The 18875-nt window shown below is 55.7% G+C and overlaps 2 protein-coding genes across 4 annotated transcripts; one reads left to right on the top strand and one right to left on the bottom strand.

The window, feature by feature from the left end:
* The first annotated feature begins 372 nt into the window (after positions 1 to 372).
* LOC132252203 (resistin-like) lies at positions 373 to 1613 on the top strand. The gene is made up of 3 exons (XM_059733106.1): positions 373 to 512; positions 908 to 976; positions 1428 to 1613. Exons 1-3 carry the CDS (start codon positions 374 to 376, stop codon positions 1565 to 1567), a joined length of 348 nt encoding a protein of 115 aa, XP_059589089.1. The 5' UTR covers position 373; the 3' UTR covers positions 1568 to 1613.
* Positions 1614 to 13747: 12134 nt separating this feature from the next.
* LOC102572548 (snaclec B9) lies at positions 13748 to 18805 on the bottom strand. 3 transcript variants are annotated; one of them, XM_006265092.4, is made up of 7 exons: positions 17987 to 18805; positions 16612 to 16764; positions 16363 to 16476; positions 15622 to 15750; positions 15133 to 15278; positions 14750 to 14859; positions 13748 to 14206 (listed from the first exon to the last, which is right to left on the bottom strand). In XM_006265092.4, the coding sequence occupies exons 2-7, from the start codon at positions 16697 to 16699 to the stop codon at positions 14056 to 14058; spliced, it is 738 nt and encodes a 245-aa protein (XP_006265154.2). In that variant the 5' UTR covers positions 16700 to 16764; positions 17987 to 18805; the 3' UTR covers positions 13748 to 14055. The 3 variants fall into 3 exon arrangements, with proteins under 3 accessions (XP_006265154.2, XP_059588403.1, XP_059588402.1); XM_059732420.1 differs by lacking the exon at positions 15622 to 15750 and having other exon boundaries at positions 17987 to 18804; XM_059732419.1 differs by lacking the exon at positions 17987 to 18805 and having other exon boundaries at positions 16612 to 17174.
* Positions 18806 to 18875: the final 70 nt, after the last annotated feature.

Here is an 18875-nt window from a genome sequence, read left to right as displayed (position 1 = left end):
TATGTGCATGAATGTGCTGCTGGGTATTCTGAGCCCCGTGCTGTGTGTATGAGTGATGGTATGCATGTGTGCAAAAATGTGTGTGTGTTCAGGTGTGCATGTCCTTGTATGTATTTGCATGTCTGCGCTGCCCCTGCTGGGGTTCCGAGCCCTTTGCTGCATGCGTGGGTGTGTAGGGGGAGAGGGAGTACACACCCATGTGTGAATGTGTATGTGTGTGCATGCAGATATGTGTGTTTGTGCATGCATGTGCATGTCCTCCAACTACACGAGCTCTCGTTCCCCCCAGGGAACAGGGAGGTCTCCACCAAGTGCTTCAGGGTGCCCCTTACACTTCTCTTACCCCCTCATACTTCCCACCCCCACCAGGACCATGGCGCTGCTGCTGCTGGTGCTGCTCCCCCTGCTGCTGCCCACAGTGGGTGGCCAGGCCGACTGCCCCATTGACAGCGTGGTCAACCTCAAGATGCAGGCGGCGCTTGCTGGGAAGTGCTGCGGCTCGGGGGAGCCAGGTGAGGCTGGGGGGGACAAGGGGGCAGGAAAGCAGCTGGCAGGGCATGTAGGGCCTCAGCAACCCCCGTGGCTGCTCCGTGCAGCATCCCCAGCCCTGCTCAGCTGTGGGAGGCACTGCTATACCCCCTTGCCCACCCCCACAGCTACTGCCCCCCTTGCTGCAGCAGTGAGGATGCTAATCCTGGGTGGTTTTAGGGGGCAAGAGCCCCCCACCCCAAAGAGCCAGGGGCTGGGATCAAACCAGCACCAAGTGGCAGCCCAGACCCACTGGGTGGTGGGAAGAGCACCCCTTGGTGACAAGGTCTAGCACTGTCCCTGCCAGGTAGCAGCAGGGGCTTGGGAGACACCTGACCTGCCTTGTCCCCCCCACCCTCCCCACCCGCCTCTCCCACAGCCGTTTACTCTGCTGAGCTGGTGTGTACAAACGTGGTTGACAATGGAAGCCTGGCCTCCTGCCCCAACGGTGAGTGATGGGGGGCACGTATGCCTCCCATGTCTCCCCCTCCCTGCCACTGGAGGGTCCAGAGCCTGGGGGAGACAGGGGGTTTCCAGACATTTGGTAGGACAGGGGGAGCTTAGAGGGCAGGGGCCCCATCCTTTGGGGAAGGGGGTCTCTGGGGTCAGGGGGCTGGGGGACAAAGGGAGGGGGGGGCTCCAGGGGGCTGGGGGATCTGGGGCCCTGGGGAAGCAGAGGAGCTCTAAGGTTGTAGGGGGAGATGAGGGGGCTCCAGGGCCCAGGGGGGTGGGCATTGCAGGGTCTGGGGGATGCTGGGGGGGACAGGGAGGGCTCCAAGGCCTTGGGGGTGGGTAATTGGGGGCTTCTGTGATCCCAGGGATGGCCTGGGGTGCTGGGAGGGGAACTGGAGGTCTCCATGGCCCCTGCCCCTACCGTGCCCCCTGCCCCCCACACCCAGGGTACATAGCGACGGGCTGCTCCTGTGGCATGGCCTGTGGCTCCTGGGACATCCATGCCAACTCTACCTGCCAGTGCCAGTGCCAGGGCATAGACTGGACCAGCGCCCGCTGCTGCCGCATCCAGCTGCAACGCACCTGAGCCTCCTCAGCCTGTAGCCGTGGCTCTAAATAAACTTTGCTCTGGGCTCTCCAAGGCTGTTCTGCCTCTGTCCTTCCTCCACACCCCTGTCACTACCGCCCCCCAACTCTCTTGATCCCAGCCTGGAGGGTCTGTACAGCGCCTGGTGCCCCCCCGGTCCTGGCCGGGGGGGTCTATATAGCACCCTCTTACCCCCAACACCCAGGAACCCCTCTGCAGACATCTTCCTGCCTGCCCCAGGTTCCAGCTCCAGAACCTGCATCTACACTAGGGTCGGGGGATCATACAGGCCAGTAGATTCATAGATTCATAGATGTTAGGGTCGGAAGGGACCTCAATAGATCATCAAGTCCGACCCCCTGCATAAGCAGGAAAGAGTGCTGGGTCTAGATGACCCCAGCTAGATACTCGTCTAACCTCCTCTTGAAGACCCCCAGGGTAGGGGAGAGCACCACCTCCCTTGGGAGCCCGTTCCAGACCTTGGCCACTCGAACTGTGAAGAAGTTCTTCCTTATGTCCAGTCTAAATCTGCTCTCTACTAGCTTGTGGCCATTGTTTCTTGTAGCCTTGCCGCTCCGTCCCAGCCCTCAGCAAACCCCTTTGTGGCTCCATGCCTCAGTTTCCCCCTTATCCTGGCTGCTTGGGGATGCCCCAGAAGACTGGGGGATGCCAGCCAGTCCATTCAGGGACAGGCTTATCCTTAACTCTCCTGCGTTGCCTAGGCCCTACTACCTGCCTAGCTCCTATTTCCCCCCAGCTGCTCAGGCCGTGTGCAAAGGACCATGCAGGCACACAAGGGCCTGCCCAGGGAGGGAAACTGAGGCAGCCACTTGTGTGTGTGTGTGTGGGGGGGGGGGGGGGGGGGGAGGCTCGGCAGCAACAAAGAGGAAACCATGGTGGCTCTGGGTTAGCTGCTATGGGATTACTTAGTACAGCACCTGGTGCAGCAGGAGCAGGAGTATAAAGAGAGAGGGGCCAGAGCCTGTGGCCCCACAATGGCTGAAAGTCCCGCTATGGCTGGGCACTGCCCCCAGGGGTTGGGTCCTTGCACAGTCACGGAGCTATGACATGTTTGGAATAACAGAGGCTTGGTGGGAGCTCTCATGACTGGAGCACTGTCATGAATGGGTACAAACTGTCTAAGGACAGGGAGGGGAGAAGAGGAGGAGGAGCTGCACTTTATGTAAAAGAGCCATATGATTGCTCAGAGCTTCAGTATGAAGCTGGAGGTAGGCCTGTTGAGTGTCTCTGTGTTAGGGTCAGAGAGGAGAGCACCAAGGGTGATGTCATGGTGGGGGATCTGCTCTAGACCACCAGACTAGGAGGAAGTGGTGGATGAGGCTTTCTTCAAACAGCTAGCAGAAGTTTCCCGATCACAGGCCCTGGTTCTCATGGGGGACTTCAATCATCCTGACATCTGCTGGGAAGGCAATACAGCAGTGGCATAGGCAATCCAGGATGTTTTTGGAGAGTGTTGGGGACAACGTTTTTGGAGAGTGTTGGGGACAACCTGGTGCAAGTGCTGGTGCTGCCAACTAGGGGCCATGCTCTTCTTGACCTGCTGCTCACAAAGAGGAAAGAGTTGGTGGGGAATGTAGTTAGTGGATGGCAACTTGGGCAGCAGCAACCACAAGATAATTGAGTTCAGGGTCCTGAGGAAAGGAAGGATGGAGAGCAACAGAGTAAGGACCCTGGACTTCAGAAAAGCAGACTTTGACTTGCTCAGGGAACTCATGGGCAGGATCCCCTAGGAAGCCAGTCTGATGGTGGGAGGAGTCCAGGAGAGCTAGCTGTACTTTGAAGAAGCCTTACTGAGAATGCAGCAACAAACCATCCTGATGCTCAGGAAGACTAGCAAGTATGGCAGAAGACCAAACTGGCTTACCAGGGAACTGTTCAGTCAACTAAATCACAAAAAAAGGAAGCTATAAGAAGTGGAAACTTGAACAAATAACTAGGGAAGAATATAAGAGCATTGCATGGGCATGCACGGATGAAGTCAGGAATGCCAAAGCGTAATTGGAGTTGCAGCTAGCAAAGGATGTGAAGGGTAACAAGAAGGGTTTCTACAAGTATGTCGGTAGCAAGAGGAGGATCAGGGAAAGTGTGGGTCCCTTACTGAATGGGGAAGGCAACCTAGTGGCAGAGAATGCAGAAAAGGCTGAAGTGCTCAATGCCTTTTTTGCCTCAGTCTTTACAGGCAAGATCAGCTCCCAGACTATTGCACCAAGCAGCACAGTTTGGGGAGGAGGTGATCAGCCCTCAGTAGTGAAGGAACAGGTTAGGGACTATTTAGAAAAGCTAGATGTGTACAAGTCCATGGGGTGGGATGGGAAGCACCTGAGGGTACTGAGGGAGTTGGCTGATGTGATTGCAGAGCCATTGGCCACCATCTTTGAAAACACATGGCAACCAGGAGAGGTCCCAGATGATTGGAAAAGGGCAAACACAGTGCCCATATTTAAGAAAGGGAAAAAGGAGGATCCAGGGAACTACAGACCAGTCAACCTCACCTCAGTCACTGGAAAAATCATGGAGCAGATCCTCAAGGAATCCATTTGTAAGGACTTGAAGGAGAAACGGGTGATTAGGAACAGTCAGCATGGATTCACTGGGGGCAAGACATGCCTGACCAACCTGATTGACGTCTATGACAAGGTGACTGGCTCTGTGGATGTGGGGAAACTAGTGGATGTGGTGTACCTTAATTTTAGCAAGGCTTTTGATACGGCCTCCCACAACATTCTTGCAGGCAAGTTAAGGAAGTGCGGGGCTGGATGAATGGACTGTAAGATGGATAGAAAATTGGCTGGAGCATTGGGCTCAGAGAGTAGTAATTAATGGCTCGATGTGTAGTTGACAGCTGGTATCAAGTGGAGTGCCCATGGGATCAGTCCTGGGGCTAATTTTGTTCAGTGTCTTCATCAACAACCTGGAAGATGGCATAGAAGGCACCCTCAGCAAGTCTACAGATGACACCAAGCTGGGGGGAGTAGTAGATATACTGAAGGGTAGGGCTAGGATTCAGAGTGATCTAGACAAATTGGAGGATTGGGCCAAAAGAAATCTCATGAAGTTCAACAAGGACAAGTGCAAAGTCCTGCACTTAGGATGGAATGATCCCATGCACTGGTACAGGCTGGGGGCTGACTGGCTGGGCAGCTCTGCAGAAAAGGACCTAGGGGTTAAAGTAGACAAGAAGCTGAATATGAGCCAGCATTGTGCCCTTGCTGCCAAGAAGGCTAGCAGCATCTTGGGCTGCATTGGTAGAAGCGTGGCCAGTATGTCAAGGGAAGTGATTATTCCCCTCTATTCAGCAGTGCTGAGGCCACATCTGGAGCACTGCGTTCAGCTTTGGGACCCCCACTACAAAAACAATGTGGGAAAATTGAAGAGAGTCCAGCAGAGGGCAACAAAATGGTGAGGGGGCTGGGGAACATGACTTATGAGGAAAGACTGAGGGAACTGGGTTTATTAGTCTAGAGAAGAGGAGACTGAAAGGGGATTTAATAGCAGCCTTCAACTACCTGAAGTGGGGTTCAAAAGGGGATGATGCTGGACTGTTTTCAGTGGTGACAGACAACAGAACAAGGAGCAATGGTCTCAAGCTGCAGCAAGGGAAATTTAGGTTAAATATGAGGAAGAATTTTCTCACTAGGAGGGTAGTAAAACACCAGAACAGGTTACCCAGAGAGGTGGTGGAAGCTTTGTCCTGGGAGGTTTTCAAGACCTGGCTAGACAAAGCTTTGGCTGGGATGATCTAGTCAGGGATGATCCTGCTTTGAGCAAGGAGGTTGGACTAGAGACCTCCTGAGGTCCCTTCCCGCCCTAATGTTCTATGATTCTATGAATTGGTGCCCGCCTGCGATGTCACACCCCCAGGTTCCCTGTCACTTCCTGCCTGCGGAGAATTGGTGCAACCCCTTGTGGCTTCCTGGCTGCTTGCATCACACCCAGGCCTGGGGCAATCACCAGGGGTCCCTGTGGGGCCAGTGGAGCTCATGGGGGGGCCTTGGAGGGGGCTTAGGGGAGACAGCCCCTCCCACAACCCCCTGCAGACAGTCCAAACCAGGAAGTCCTTCCCCACCCTGGGACTATTTCTGGAAGAGATGTCACTTTGGCCAATCAAAGTTGGCCATTACTAGGGTGAGGGGGAAGCTCTGGGGTTGGGGTGGAACCCACAGGCCTGCCCCCCAGCCCATAACACCTTTCCCCCACCCACCTGCTACCCTGAACTAAGGGAGACTCGCCGTGGGCTGTATGGGGCCTATGACATGCAAATGACAACACAGTCTCCCTCTGGCACACCTGGTGGCACGCTGGCAGGGCAGTGTTGTACATGGCAAAGCCCAGCAGTGGGTAAGGGGAGCTCCTGAATGGCTGGCTTCACTGCTGCTGCCCAGGGCTCCAGCATCTGCTGCTGAATTTGCCCCCAGGCCAGGGACAGAAGGGGCAGGAGGCCCAGACATTTACCCCAAGTGGCTGGAAGGGCAGGAGCTGCCCATGGCTCTGGCTACATGCAGGAGGCCCTGGCCTGGGACTGGGCAGACCAGGGGCTACCGTAATGTCCCAAGTAATGTACAGCACCTTGCACACTGCAGCCCTGATCTGTGGCTGGGGAGCCCAGGGGCTACCATAATACACTGAGTACTGGGTTGGGAATAATGCAATGAAGCCCTGCCCTGTGACTGGGGATCTGAGGATCTACTGCAATGACCTGAATAACGTACAGAACCCTGCACATAGAGGCCTGGCACAAGTCCCTGCCCATGCCAGGACATCCCAGGGCGGTGGGGGGGAGGGGTAGAGGGCAGGGCAGGTCTACCAAGTATCCTCCCACTCCAGGGGATTGCGCCATGGGGTATAGTGCTGAAATTCAGCTGCAGCCCAGTTGCGCCACCACAGCCAAAGCATCTGTGGGGCCCGAGCACCATGGAGGGCATGGAGCTGTACGTGAACCACGCAGCTGAAGGGCACCTCACTCTGAGGGCCTCACGGGAGGCAGTGCTCAGGGAAGGTAGGGCCATGGTGGGGGAGAGGGGTGTACCCCAGGACCATAGTTCTGCAGAGGGTTGGGGGGTGGGGGTAATGGCTCAGCCCACCACAGGCCCCATGTAGGCCATACCTCAGTTTCCTTGCTGGTGTGTGGGGCTTTTGGGGCAGAGGTCCATGCTGGCCTCTGTCCTTTCCTGGACACTCCCAGCCCCAGCAGGAGGTGGGGTGGGGAATGTGGGTTTGAACCAAGGCCCCAAACTGAACCCCACCCCCCAGCCAACTCTCCCAAAACCAACCTCCCCAACTAAATCCCCCAGAACTAACCCCCCAATCAGCTCCCCAAACTACCCCCAATCAAACCCCCTGAAAACCAACCCCCCGAAAACCAACCTTCCCAAACCAAGCACCCAAAATCAACCAGCACCAGAGGGCTTCCCCCCCACGTCTGTGATGAAAACGTGTTTACTACAAAACTGGCCACTTCTTTGAAGACAGCATGTGTGAGAGAGCGTTTTGGGTGTTTATTTTTGTATATGATCTTGTGTCTGTGAACCTATGGGTCTATGTGAATGTGTGTGAAATAGTTGTGTGTGTGTCTGTGTATGTAGGTGCATGCATGAGTTGTGTGTATCTGTGTGTGACAGTGAGAGGGGTGTGTGTGTGTGTGTGTGTGTGTGTGTGTGTGTGTGTGTGTTCCCGTGAGAGAGAGTGAGTTGTGTGTACGCATGCTGTTTATATGTATGTTTTTGTGTGTGTAAGAACGTGTGTGTCTATATGGATAGTATACACGTGTGTGTGTGTGGATATAGGATCATAGGACATTAGGGCTGGAAGGGATGAGTATACAGGTAGTCCTTGATTTACAATGTTTCGAGTTACAACATTTATAAATCGACACCCTGTTTCAACTTTCTGACATCAGTTTCAACTTACAATGCTTGATCCGATGCAATGCCTTGCCAGCGAACAAGTTCGCTGTGTCGCTCATCTCCCTGGAGAACATCTGTCCAAACTTCCTTGGACACTTTCTTTAAGAAAGCAGACAAGACTCCAGAAAAACCTGCAGCCAGGACTCCTGAGAAGTCTCCAGCCAAGAACCCTTCCAAAAGTCCAACCAAGAGCCCTTCAAAAAGTCCAGCCAAGTCACCTCAAAGAAGTCCTTCCAAATCAATATGATCGCTATTTACAATATAAATACATTAATGTAGCTATATTACTCATCTATAATTGATCGAGTACAAAATTCTGGGGTATTTTTGGTGAAAATAGGGTATTGGGCCTTGGTTCAGGAACCAAGCCCCCACTTATAACGTTGTTTCTTATGAGAAAATTGGTTCCAAGTTACTACGTTTCGACTTAAGATGTGGTTTTCAGGAACCAATTGTGTTGTAAATCTGAGGACTGCCTGTATTCTAATAAAATAAAAGCCTTAGTCTGTCTGTCTGTCTGTCTCTAATGCTTTATTCACATTCTGATTGGTTGTCTCAGCAGCCAATCACAATGCTGATTGAAACAATCAATCAGAGTGCCCCAAGGGTGTTCCAGACAGGAGGTCACGGAGGCGGAGCTCTGCCATGACTGTGGGGATGGAGCTTCCCCCCCAGTTCCCTGGAGGTGGTGGCGGCAGGGTGTTCTGCCCATGGGGGACAGAGGGCAAGTTTCTCCCCCTCCCACACTCCTGGGAAGTGGGGGCAGTGCCTGGTGGTTCCAGCCCCCCTCTCCGCTCCTCCCCCCATCATTCCTGCCGGGCAGTTGGCTAATGTGCATATAAGTGCAGATATAAATAAGTGTCTGTATATGCATGTGCTGTATATATCTGAGTATGTTTTTGTGTGGGTGAATGTGGGTGTCTGTGTATGCATATATGGGAGTGCCTTTATATGTGCATCTATATTTACATGTGTAGTAATGTGTATGTATATGTGTGTGTATACAAGTGTTGTGTAGATGTGCATGTAGCTGTGTATGTGCATGTATATTAGTATCTGCGTGCATGTATGTATAGGCATGTGTGCCTGTGTGTAAGTTTGTGTGTGTACGTACATGTGGATATATGCACGTGTGGATATAGGTTTGCATGGATGTACATGTGTATACATGTGGATATATGTGTTTATGGACATATACATGTACGTATTTGTACAGGTGGATATTTGTGTATGTGGAGATATACACATGTATAGATATGTATGTGTGTGTGCACGTATACATGTGATTATAACCATGTGGATGTGTGTACATATGAACATTGCTGATTAGTTCAGTTGGTTAAAGCATGGGGCTAATTAAACCAAGCTCACAGGTTGGGTCTCCAGTTGGACTGGGTGATCTCTTGAGGTCCCTTCCAGCCTTACTTCTCTATGAAACTGAAATATCTGTATGTGTGTGTGGGTACATTCATGTGTGTGTGTCCATGAGCACGCACACATGTGGCATGCACACCCTTCCCAGAGGCAGGGCAGGCTCCAAGGAGGGGCTGAGCTGCCCCAACCCCGTGTGTGCAGGGCCCCCAGGCTGGTCCCAGGCCCCCATGCCATCTCTGACTTGCAGAGGCTGAGGGCTCCGATGATGACACGCCTGAGTATGAGAATGTGGTGGTGCCCTGCAAGGATGAACTGCCGCCCCCCACCCGGCCCCCGCCAGTGCCCCCAGGTACAGAAAGCGTCTAGCCACTGCTACTCACCCCCCAGGGCTGAGGGCTTGGTTGGGGCTGAGATGCAGCTGCTTCTGTGGGTGAATAGAGCTGCTCTTAGCAGCCATTTGGGACAGGATGCAGGTGAGGAGGGAAGGGCTGCAGAACTAGCTACTGGATGAGCTGGGGGTGGGAGGGATGAACATGTATGAACATACATGGGACCTGCCCACTGCTGTTTTGCAGGACCTGGGGCCCCGCCAAAGCCACTGCCCAACACAAGGGGTGGCCAGGTGCAGGGGGCCACCTTGGCCCTCGCCCTGCTGCTGGCAGCTTGCTTCCTGACATTGCTCGTGCTCCTCTCACTGGGACTCGTGAAATGTGAGTGCAAATCACAAGCGTGTGTGCACAGGTGCAGCCCCCCCCCCCAAGACCTGCAGCCCCAGGGTCTTATTCACACCCACAGGGGGGGCTGAGGGCTGCCAGTTCCCACAGGGCCCTGTCAGCCCCTCACAGCCTAGCCCCAATGGCCTCAGGGCAGGCAGGAGCTGGGGGATGAATGGCAACAGATGGGGAGGTGCACTGATAGGGTGGTGGGAATGGAAGGATGCATGCATGGGTGGATGAACAGTTAGGTAGCTGGATTAATAGATGGATGGATGGAAAGATGGATGGATGGGTAAGTAGGTAGGTAGATGGATGGATGGATAGGGCAGTGGGTGGATGGATGGAGGAGGTGAATAAGGATAGATAGATAGATAGATAGATAGATAGATAGATAGATAGATAGATAGATAGATAGTATATTGTGATGGAAGTATGGATAGGAAGATTTTTTTTTTTAAGAATTTTTTCGTGTTCCAATCAGCCAAAAAAGATAGACAGCAGATGGATGGATGGATGGAAAGAGGGGACTGCAGGGTCGACAGTGGCTGGGGCAGACACTCCTACTATATGCCCCCCCCCCCAGTCCATGGGGGCATAGATGAGCCGTGCAGGGATCAGGGAGCTCTGTTTAACTCTTTGTGTCTCTGACACAGATGCAGAGCTGAGTGCAGAGCTGAAACGGACTAACACATCCCTGTGGGAGAGGATCACCCAAGGTGGGGGTTCCCTCACCTGTCTGGGGCTGTGGCAGGGCACCCTGAGGGGGTAGGGGCTGAAGCTGTCAGGCTGGCATGGGAGAGGGGAAGCTGGGGTGGAGTGGGAGACCCTAACCCTAGTCTTAGCCCTAGCCTTAGCCCTAAAGAAGTCACAATATCCCTGCCCCTCCCACCTCCTGAGCTAATTTAAATGATTAAGGTATCCAGGTTGTAGCTGTATGGTCTAGAGGCAAAAGAAATCTGAACTTGTAGTAGAGGTGATATCTTTTATTAGACCAACTAAATGTTTGCAAAAAAAAAAAAAATGCAAAAAGAAAATTGCAATTATTATTATTTTTTTTTTGCAAAAATCTACTTGGTCTAATAAAAGATATCACCTCTCCAATGAATTCTGGTTCTAAATGATTAACATACTTAAATATTCAAATCTATTAAAATATATTCAACCACATTGAAATACAAGCATGGATCTGACCATTCCAGTCTATCTTCACATTCCAATGTAATGGAATATATTAACCAATGTCTACATTCAAATCCACACAAGCGCCTTTGAGCATATTTAACTAAAATTGCAAATTTAAATAGGTTTACATATTTACTTAGGCTTGCATATGTAAACATATTTAGAAAATTAGGTGTGCTTGCATATTTAAATATATTTGCATATATAGGTATAGCACCGTGTTTAAATATATTTTTATGTTAAAGGTCCTCCGACCCCTGACCCCCCACATAATCCCCCTTGAGGTATCCTTACCCTCTTATCAGGCTGACATGGGGGGGGTCATAACACAGGAAGCCTGGTCTGTACAGGGCTGCCCTCCCCATGGGGGCAGGAGCCAGAGGCAGGGCAAGGGGCTCCCATCTGCCTCAACCCCTGTGCCAGGCTGAGCCCAGCGGGTCCCCTCTGTGCCCCCAGTGTCCCAGAAGCTGTAGGAAGCCCAGAAGAACCAGGGGCAGCTGCAGGCAGACTTGAAGTTGGGCATGGCATGGGAAGGAGAGATGGATGGATGGATGGATGGATAAGGCAGCAGGTGGATAGATGGATGGAGGAGGTGAATAGGGATAGATAGAGACAGGGAGAGAGAGAGAGATGATGGGTAAGTGAGTGGCTCCTTCCTACCTCACAGGGCACTGCACAGGTGTACTGAGGTGCAGTCTCCTCTGTAACCCTTTCTTTTCTGTGTCTCAGAGAAGAAGCTGGTCATGGATCTGCAACGGACCAACATTTCTCTGTGGGAGAGGATCACACAAGGTGCCCCCCCCGCCCCACCGGCCTAGGTCTGGGTTCCCCAAGCAGGGGAGCAAGGGCTAGAGCTGCCAGCCAGCCAGCCCAGCATGGGGGTGCAGGTCAGAGCCTGGGGGTGTTGGGGCTGCTGTGCACATGGAGATGGGGCGGGGGGAGGAAATGTTGCAGGGCTACTCTATCTGGCAGCTGAGGGGTTAATGCTTGTCCATCCCCCTCCCAGCTCCATCATCCCTGGGTAAAATACTGTATTTACTCAAATTCAACATGCACACTTCTCCCCAAAAATTAGCTGCTGGGACTTGGGAGCTGAGGCAGTCTCTTAAAGGAGGAAATTTGGAGGACAGAGGCCCTGATTCTGCCCATCCCCATTGCTCAAGCTGGGTCATCCCCATGGCCTGCAGCCAAGGGGTTAACAGAGCAGCCACAGGTGTTTTCTCCACCTTCCTCAACTGCAGCTGCCTGTATCTATCCCAGTCCATGGTTAGTCATATTGTCATGGCTGGGTCTCATCTTTCCCTTCATGCTGCCCGTATGTCCTGTTGGTGTGGGGGCGTATATCATATGTGAGGAAGTATGGCAATCTGTCCTCTGCCTCCTGATACTTTCTGTTGCTGTGCCCTAGTCCCCGTGGCCTGGGACAGATGATTCCCTGGTCCCTGGCTGAATTTTTCCCACCCCACCCCAACCCAACCCACAACAACAAAAACCTAAAGAAATGCCCCAAATTTGCCTCTAAAACCCTACCCTCCTCCAGGCTTTTGGGACCAGTTTCACAGATTTTTACTGCTCCAATGTCCATTTCCAAGAACCAGTAAAGATTCCCCTCCCGCCCCCCCCGAAAATGTTGCCAATAAGAGTGGGGCCAAAAACCCCATTTCCATCCCAGTGTTGTGGGTCGGAGATGAGCTGGGGGCAGGGGGCTAAGCTGCACTGAGGCAGCACTGGGGGTCAGATTTGGAGCTAGACCAGTGACCAGGGCCCCAAGATGGTGCCGTGGGGGCCAGGGGCTGGGGCATAAGGTGAGAGGCTGTCCTCCCCATGCCAGGCTGAGCCGAGTGGGTCCCCCCTGTGTCCCCAGTGTCACAGGACCTGAAAAAGGCCCAGAAGGGGCAGGCGCAGCTGCGGACAGAGCTGGAGAAGACACGGAGAGATGTTGGTGAGGCCTGGGGGTGCCTGGGAAAGTGGGGGGGCAGGGCTGGTAGGTCCTTGGGGATCTTGTTAGGGTCTGTGGAGAGCCCAGGAGGCCCAGGAGAAAGCTCCATCAGGGAAAGGCACAGAGAGGAGGGATGACTTCCCCCACACCGGAAATAGAGCCAGGTGTGGTGGCAGGTGCATGGCACCAAGTTCCCATGAACGCATAGCTTAGGGGAGCAAAGGATGCTGGGAAATCTGAGCCTCTGGGGTTGTCACTAGGGCCCAGGGGTATGGGGGGTGGATTCAAGGCAGTGCAGGCCAAGGCAGGGGGTGAGCCCCCCACAGCCAATCTTTGGAGGGCAGCAGTGCTGTGGGGGGGCATGGGCCTGACTGAGGGACCCCATGTCATGTGTCTCGTTCACAGCCAAGCCAACGCAGAAGCCCTGAGGAGAACGGGGGGGGTGCAGGCTCCCTCAGACCTCCCCTTGACAGAGCTGCCCCCCACCATCAGCTGTCCTGAAAGAGCCCAGACCCAGGTCCTGTGGGGCACAGAGGCCCCTAGCTGGGGCATGAGCAGCCTCCTCCGCCCACAGCCCTGAGGTCTGTCTACACTAGGACTCCCCCATGTGCCCCGGCCACCTCAAGGGACTCAAAGCTCTCCAAATCCTCCCCCCACTGCTCAATGCTCCCTGTCCCCCTGGACTCCTGCATTCCCTAAACCCACTCATGAAACCCCAATGTGGGGCAGCAGCCTGCCTGGGGAGTTGGGAGCCAGGAGCTGATAGACCCCCAGTGACTGGTTTGGGTGGAGGGAAGGGCTCCAATCCTGCCTCTGCCACATTGCCATGCCTCAGTTTCTCCACCTGTAAACAACTAGGAGCCCAGCCCAGCTCTGTAGGGCTGGGGGTTGGTAATTAAAGCACCAGGAAAAGCCTTGCAGTTCCACTCATCAGGATTTATTCTCCAGTGTGGCAGAGATTGCCAGGCCAGCCTGGGACCCCTGCACCCCTGCTGTGTGGCCTGAAGTCAGAGACAGCCCCCAAACCTGTCTCTAGACAGACAAAACCTAGCTGGCACAGCCCAGAGTCACCCTCCCCAAGACAGCCAGCATCCCAGATACCTGGGTTCTACCTGGGTGGGACATGGGACTCCAGGGTGAGAGCCATCAGGACTCCTGGGTTTCATCCCCAGCTGTGCTCTCGCACCCTTGATGCCAAAGGGCTGAGGTCTGTCCCAACAGCTTGACTTGGGAGAGGAGCATATCCTGCCAGGCACTGGGTACCCTTCAATGTGCCCTGCGGGAGCGACTAGCATGGGAAGGAGTCCTGAGTGTCCCAGGACCCCTCAGTCAGGCCCAGCTTGCCCATGTGAGCTACTGGCACAAGGGCCCAGGTCTCTCACAGACAAAGGCAAGCAAAGCCTGGCACATGGTGTTGCCCCAGTCCCCACCACACTGAGGGTTGAGGTAGCCACAGCTGAGCTGAGGGCTGATGCTGGCACTGAGTGACCTCTGGCACCACGACCTGGAAGGAATAGGAGGAGGTGGGGGCTGGGCTGAAGATGGAGGCGTTTGGCAGCCCACCCATCACACATCTGCCCACCCAGCCAGCCACGTAACCCGTGGCCCATGTCCCCACACTCCCTTCAGCCATCCACCCACCCCATGAGCCCACACACCTATCCACCCACCCACCCTCTACCCTCCCAGCAAACACATCTGCCCACCCACCTCTCCATCCATCTCCCACCCCACATACCCATCAACCCATCAATGCAGCCCACATTCCCCTCCATCTATCCCTCCACCCCACAAATCCATCAGCACATCAACCCACCCACCCATCCCTCTACCATACACTCACCCCACATACCCATCCAACCGTCTTGTCCATCCAACTGTCCTTCAACCCACCCATCCATCCCAGGAGGGGGCAACGCCACATGAGCATCACAAGGGCAGAACATGAAGGGACGGGGGGCCTTGTGAGGGTCTCTTTCCCTCCATTATGCTCCCTCAAGGGGTAGGGAAGGGACAGATGCTCAGGGAGGGGACAGAGGGTACTTACGTGTAGGAGACTGTGGCCCCCTCCTCCCATAGCCAGGTGGTGCTGCTGTTGTTCAGCTGCTGCAGCCCAATCCAGTGCCAGTCAGACCCAATTCTCTGGGTCAGAAACCGCTGTCCGGAGCAGGGCACAGTGTCAGCCCATGGCCCCCCCAGCCTGCCCCAGCCTGGCTCAGGGGGTAAAAGGCCTTGTCTTTGGGGTGGGAGGGGCTGGAGAGAGGGGGTAGTGGGGCAGGGGTCATAGCTAGGGGCAGGGGAGTTGCTCTGGAGGGTCTGTGGGCTCGGGGGGGGGGGAATCTGCCAGGCAGGGGGGTTGCTTTTCCATGAACTCCTGTGGTTCCTATGGGGCCCAATCCTCCCTCACCTACTCCCAGCACTGGCCCTTACCTGCTCGGCAGGGCCCTGAACAGTGGCCAGGAGGGCATCATGGTCCCGGCAGGTGGCCCTGGCCTGTGACCAGTTCTGTGACGCTGTGAAGACCCTGTAGCACTGGCCCTGGAAACCATCCCAGCCGGCAGGGCAGCACGGGAGCCCTGCAGGGCGGAGCACTTTCCATGTAGGCTGGTAACCTCCAAGCAGACCCAGGATTGGGCTCCTTTCTGGGGGGTGGGGGGGCATCATGCTGGGCATTGCCCAGCCCCCACCTCCCCCTAACAGCTGTTATCCTATTATCCCAGGATAAAAGTGGACACATGGCACTGGTGGAAACCCCCTCATGAGTCCATAGCTGGCCAACCTGGGATGCCCCAAAGATAGGGGCTGGGGCCAGGCCCTGATGTAGCCCCCCCCCCCCTTCCCCTCTCCCCCGCTATCTTGGGATAAGCCATCATGTATCCCTGCAGATTTGGGGGGGGGGGCGGGCAGGGGCACACTCACACTTGAGGAGGCTCAGGATGAAGGCGACCGCTGAGAGCAGCAGGGCAAGGCCTAACAGGGCCCAGAGCATGGCTGGGCGCCTCCCGCAGCCCCCACGTGCAGCTCCTGGTGCTGGTGCTGGTGTGGTCACTGCAACCAACAGTACCAGGTGTGGTGGGGGGTCAGGGGAAGCCAGTGACCTGGACTGGGAACAGGAGCTGGGTGGAGGCTTGGAGCCCGGACGCCTGGGTTTGATGCCAGTGGTGCAGAGGAGTGGGCAGTCTAGTGTGGGGAAGGCCTGGGAGCCCAGATGCCTGGGTTCTACACCAGCTCTGCTGGGGAAGCGGGGTCTGGTGTGTGGAGGGGAGTTGGGATCCTGGGTTTGGGTCTACTAAAGTAGGTGGAGGAGAGGTTGCAAGCCAGGGCACCGGGGTTGTATGCCAGCTCTGCTCGAGGATTAGGATCTAAAGGTTAGAGCTGCGGGGAGGGGCTAGAAGCCCAGGGGCCTGCATTCTATCCCAGATCTGCTGAAGAAGGGGGAGCATAGTGGGTTCCGGTGACAGGAAAGGGATCAGGAGGCCAGATGCCTGGGTTCCCACCTCAGCTGAAGGGTGGTATCCAGTGGCTAGAATGGGGGTGGCATGGCTGAGAGCTAGGACACCTGGGTTCTCCCCAACTAGGGGATGGAGTGGGATCTGCTAGTTAAAGCAGGGGGGACTAGGATCCTCCCCAGGACCCCCACCCAGAGCACAAAGGACTCACCTGGCTTGGCCTCGGCTCCCTGTGGAGGTTGCGGCTGCAGCTGGGGTAGAGCATGGCTGGGCTGGACATTCACATAATCCTGCTCATCCTCATCCTCAAAGCTGTCCAAGGAGCCTGTGGCACATCTCTGCCTCAGTTTCCCCAGGGGGAACTTGGATGCACCTTAAAAGCTCAGCAAAAATCCCCCCAAACCCCTGCATGAGCAGTGCCCAGGGCACCAAGGAAACTCAGGCATCCCTAAATACCCACCTGGCCTGTGGCAAGGTCGGGGCACCCACCGGCCCTGGCACAGCTCCAGGGTGGGGTCCCTATGGCGGCTGTAGCTAGAAGGCTGCATGGCTCGGGAGGGGTCCTGGCTCAGTATCTCACACCAGGCTTGTGCAACCGCACTGCTCTTCCTCTCTTACACCAGCCAAAAGAGGAAGGCACTGCTTTAACTCCTGCCCTGCCGACTCTGCCCTGCAAATGCTCCCAGCCCAGGACTGGGGAGCTCTGGGCACTACACAGAGCCCCCAGGCCAGGACTCGGGGGTGCTGGGTGCTGTACGAACCCCTCAGGCCAAGATCAAGGGGCACTAGGCACTATACAGACTCCCCAGGCTGAGATTGGGAAGCACCAGGTGCTGTACAGACCCCCTCCCCAACCCTGGCTGGGTTTGGGGAACCTGGTGCTGTACAGACCCCCAGGCTGAGATTGCCCCGTGCCCTCCAAGCCTGGCCTGGGAGGTCTGTATAGGGCCGGGCAGACCAACAAGGGCCTGCAATCCCCAGGTCACCTCCATTCCTCAGTCCCTGGCATTTCCCACCCTCAGGCCTGACTTCCCCAGAAGCGCTCGGGACCCTCCAGACTTCCCCATGCCTCCCCCCCGCCCCTCTGACCTTCCCTCCCTCTTCAGAGCAGCTTCTGCTTCCTCCCCGCCCCCAGCCTTGCCCAGGGACCTCATCCTGCGTCCAGGGGCTGGGGGAAGCATCTGGACTACCCACCACTGGCCCCTCATAGCCTGTCCCACCGGCTGCAGGGGGGTTGAGCATGACCAGTGGCCTCCCAGTACCCTCAGCCTCACTCAGCTGGGACCTGGCTGTGGGACTGTGGTGTAGAACTTTAATCCAGAGTGATTTACTCCAGATTAAACTCCCGGAGAAATTTATACCAGGGTAAGGAGCAGATAGATACATGACCGGTTTGGCAAATTGACACACAGCTAACCCAGATTATCACTGGCAGGGGGAGCACCCATTTGGGAATTACCCAGGATAACTGCCCCCAGAGTCTGTACAGTACTTTGCATGGGAGTAGGTGTTGGAGATCTTCCCCTGCCGGGGGAAGCTCACAGATGTGAGGCAGGATGGCCAGGAAGGGGGTGACTTGTGGATACAGGGTGATGAGTGTTGTGGTGGGAGTAAGTATAGGGCTGGGGTCCAGGACTCCTGGGATCTGTAGAGATCATCCCTATTCAGTCCCTACAAAGCTTGGGTGGGATCTGGTTGGTCCTCCAGGCATCCCACACTGCATCACTCCTCTGGTTGCTCTGGTATGTGCACAGAACTCTATTGTCCCTGGGGTCATTCCACCTCCCCCAGGCTAGTGATGAAAGGGTCCAGGACCTAGGGGGTATAGCACTCACCTCCCACCAATATAGAAGTGACCCGGGCTGGGAGCTTGGGTCCTCTCCTTGCCTTGGGAGGGGCCGGGAGGCTCTGGGGTTAGGGCAGGAGGCTGGGAGCCCGGACGCCTGGGTTCTCTCCCTGCTTTGGGAGGACAGTAGGGTCAAGAGGTTACAGCAATGTAGGGTGGGCTGCTGGGAGCCTGGACCCCGAGGTTCGCATTCCCAGGGCTGAGAGGAGCCTGGGGCCTGCTGTTTACTGCAGGCAGAGCTGGGAGCCCTGACACCTAGGTCCCAAACCTTAGCGCTGGCCACCCCATCACATGCTGCCCATTCCAGTCTGGGGAACAGGGTGGTGCAGGGGGAAGAGCGGTTGCCATGGAAACTATGGAGGAGGACTCCCTGGAGTTGAGCTGGGGGAAGATGGGGCCTGAAGCCTGGCAGGCAAAGGTGGAGCCAGAGCTGCAAAGGAAACCCAGGAGTCCGAGGGCGCAATGAGCCGCAGCTGAGCAGCCCACCCTGCAGGCTGAGGGCTGGAACCCAGGCGCCCGGGTGTGCCACCCTGCAGGCCGCTGTCGCGCCAGACTGCACGCGCCTCCGAGCTGGGCCGGGATCCCAGGCATCCCGAATCCAGCCCTGACCCCGCAACTGGGACCGCTTGACGCCAGAGCCGGGATGGAACCCAAGCGCCCAGCCCCTCCCCCCACCATCCAAGGGCTGGGAGGAACCCACGCTGCGCTGCCAGGGCGTGGATCAGTTATCCACTGGGTCTTCTCATCTCTGAGACATATTTAAATAGCCACGGTGCCCTACTTGCCATGTAGGGACCCCCCCAGAGCCCCGCCCCTTAACCAAGGCACACCCAGCATCCCTAAGCCCCGCCCAGGCGGGCTCTCCTCTCCTCTCCAAG

The sequence above is a fragment of the Alligator mississippiensis genome, chromosome 8 (genome assembly GCF_030867095.1).
Source record: "Alligator mississippiensis isolate rAllMis1 chromosome 8, rAllMis1, whole genome shotgun sequence".
Lineage (NCBI taxonomy): Eukaryota > Metazoa > Chordata > Crocodylia > Alligatoridae > Alligator > Alligator mississippiensis.
The sequence above is the reverse complement of the archived record's forward strand: the minus strand, read 5'-3'. Positions and strand labels throughout refer to the sequence as shown.

What these genes read in the sequence shown, in the direction of transcription:
- LOC132252203 (XM_059733106.1), top strand. Translation starts at nt 374, where the DNA reads ATGGCGCTGCTGCTGCTGGTGCTGCTCCCCCTGCTGCTGCCCACAGTG. An exon ending in CTGCGGCTCGGGGGAGCCAG is followed by an intron (nt 513 to 907) that starts GTGAGGCTGGGG and finishes CCTCTCCCACAG; the next exon opens with CCGTTTACTCTGCTGAGCTG. An exon ending in CCTGGCCTCCTGCCCCAACG is followed by an intron (nt 977 to 1,427) that starts GTGAGTGATGGG and finishes CCCCACACCCAG; the next exon opens with GGTACATAGCGACGGGCTGC.
- LOC102572548 (XM_006265092.4), bottom strand. Translation starts at nt 16,699, where the DNA reads ATGCAGCCTTCTAGCTACAGCCGCCATAGGGACCCCACCCTGGAGCTG. An exon ending in CATCCTGAGCCTCCTCAAGT is followed by an intron (nt 15,279 to 15,621) that starts GTGAGTGTGCCC and finishes TCCGCCCTGCAG; the next exon opens with GGCTCCCGTGCTGCCCTGCC. An exon ending in TTCAGGGCCCTGCCGAGCAG is followed by an intron (nt 14,860 to 15,132) that starts GTAAGGGCCAGT and finishes TGCTCCGGACAG; the next exon opens with CGGTTTCTGACCCAGAGAAT.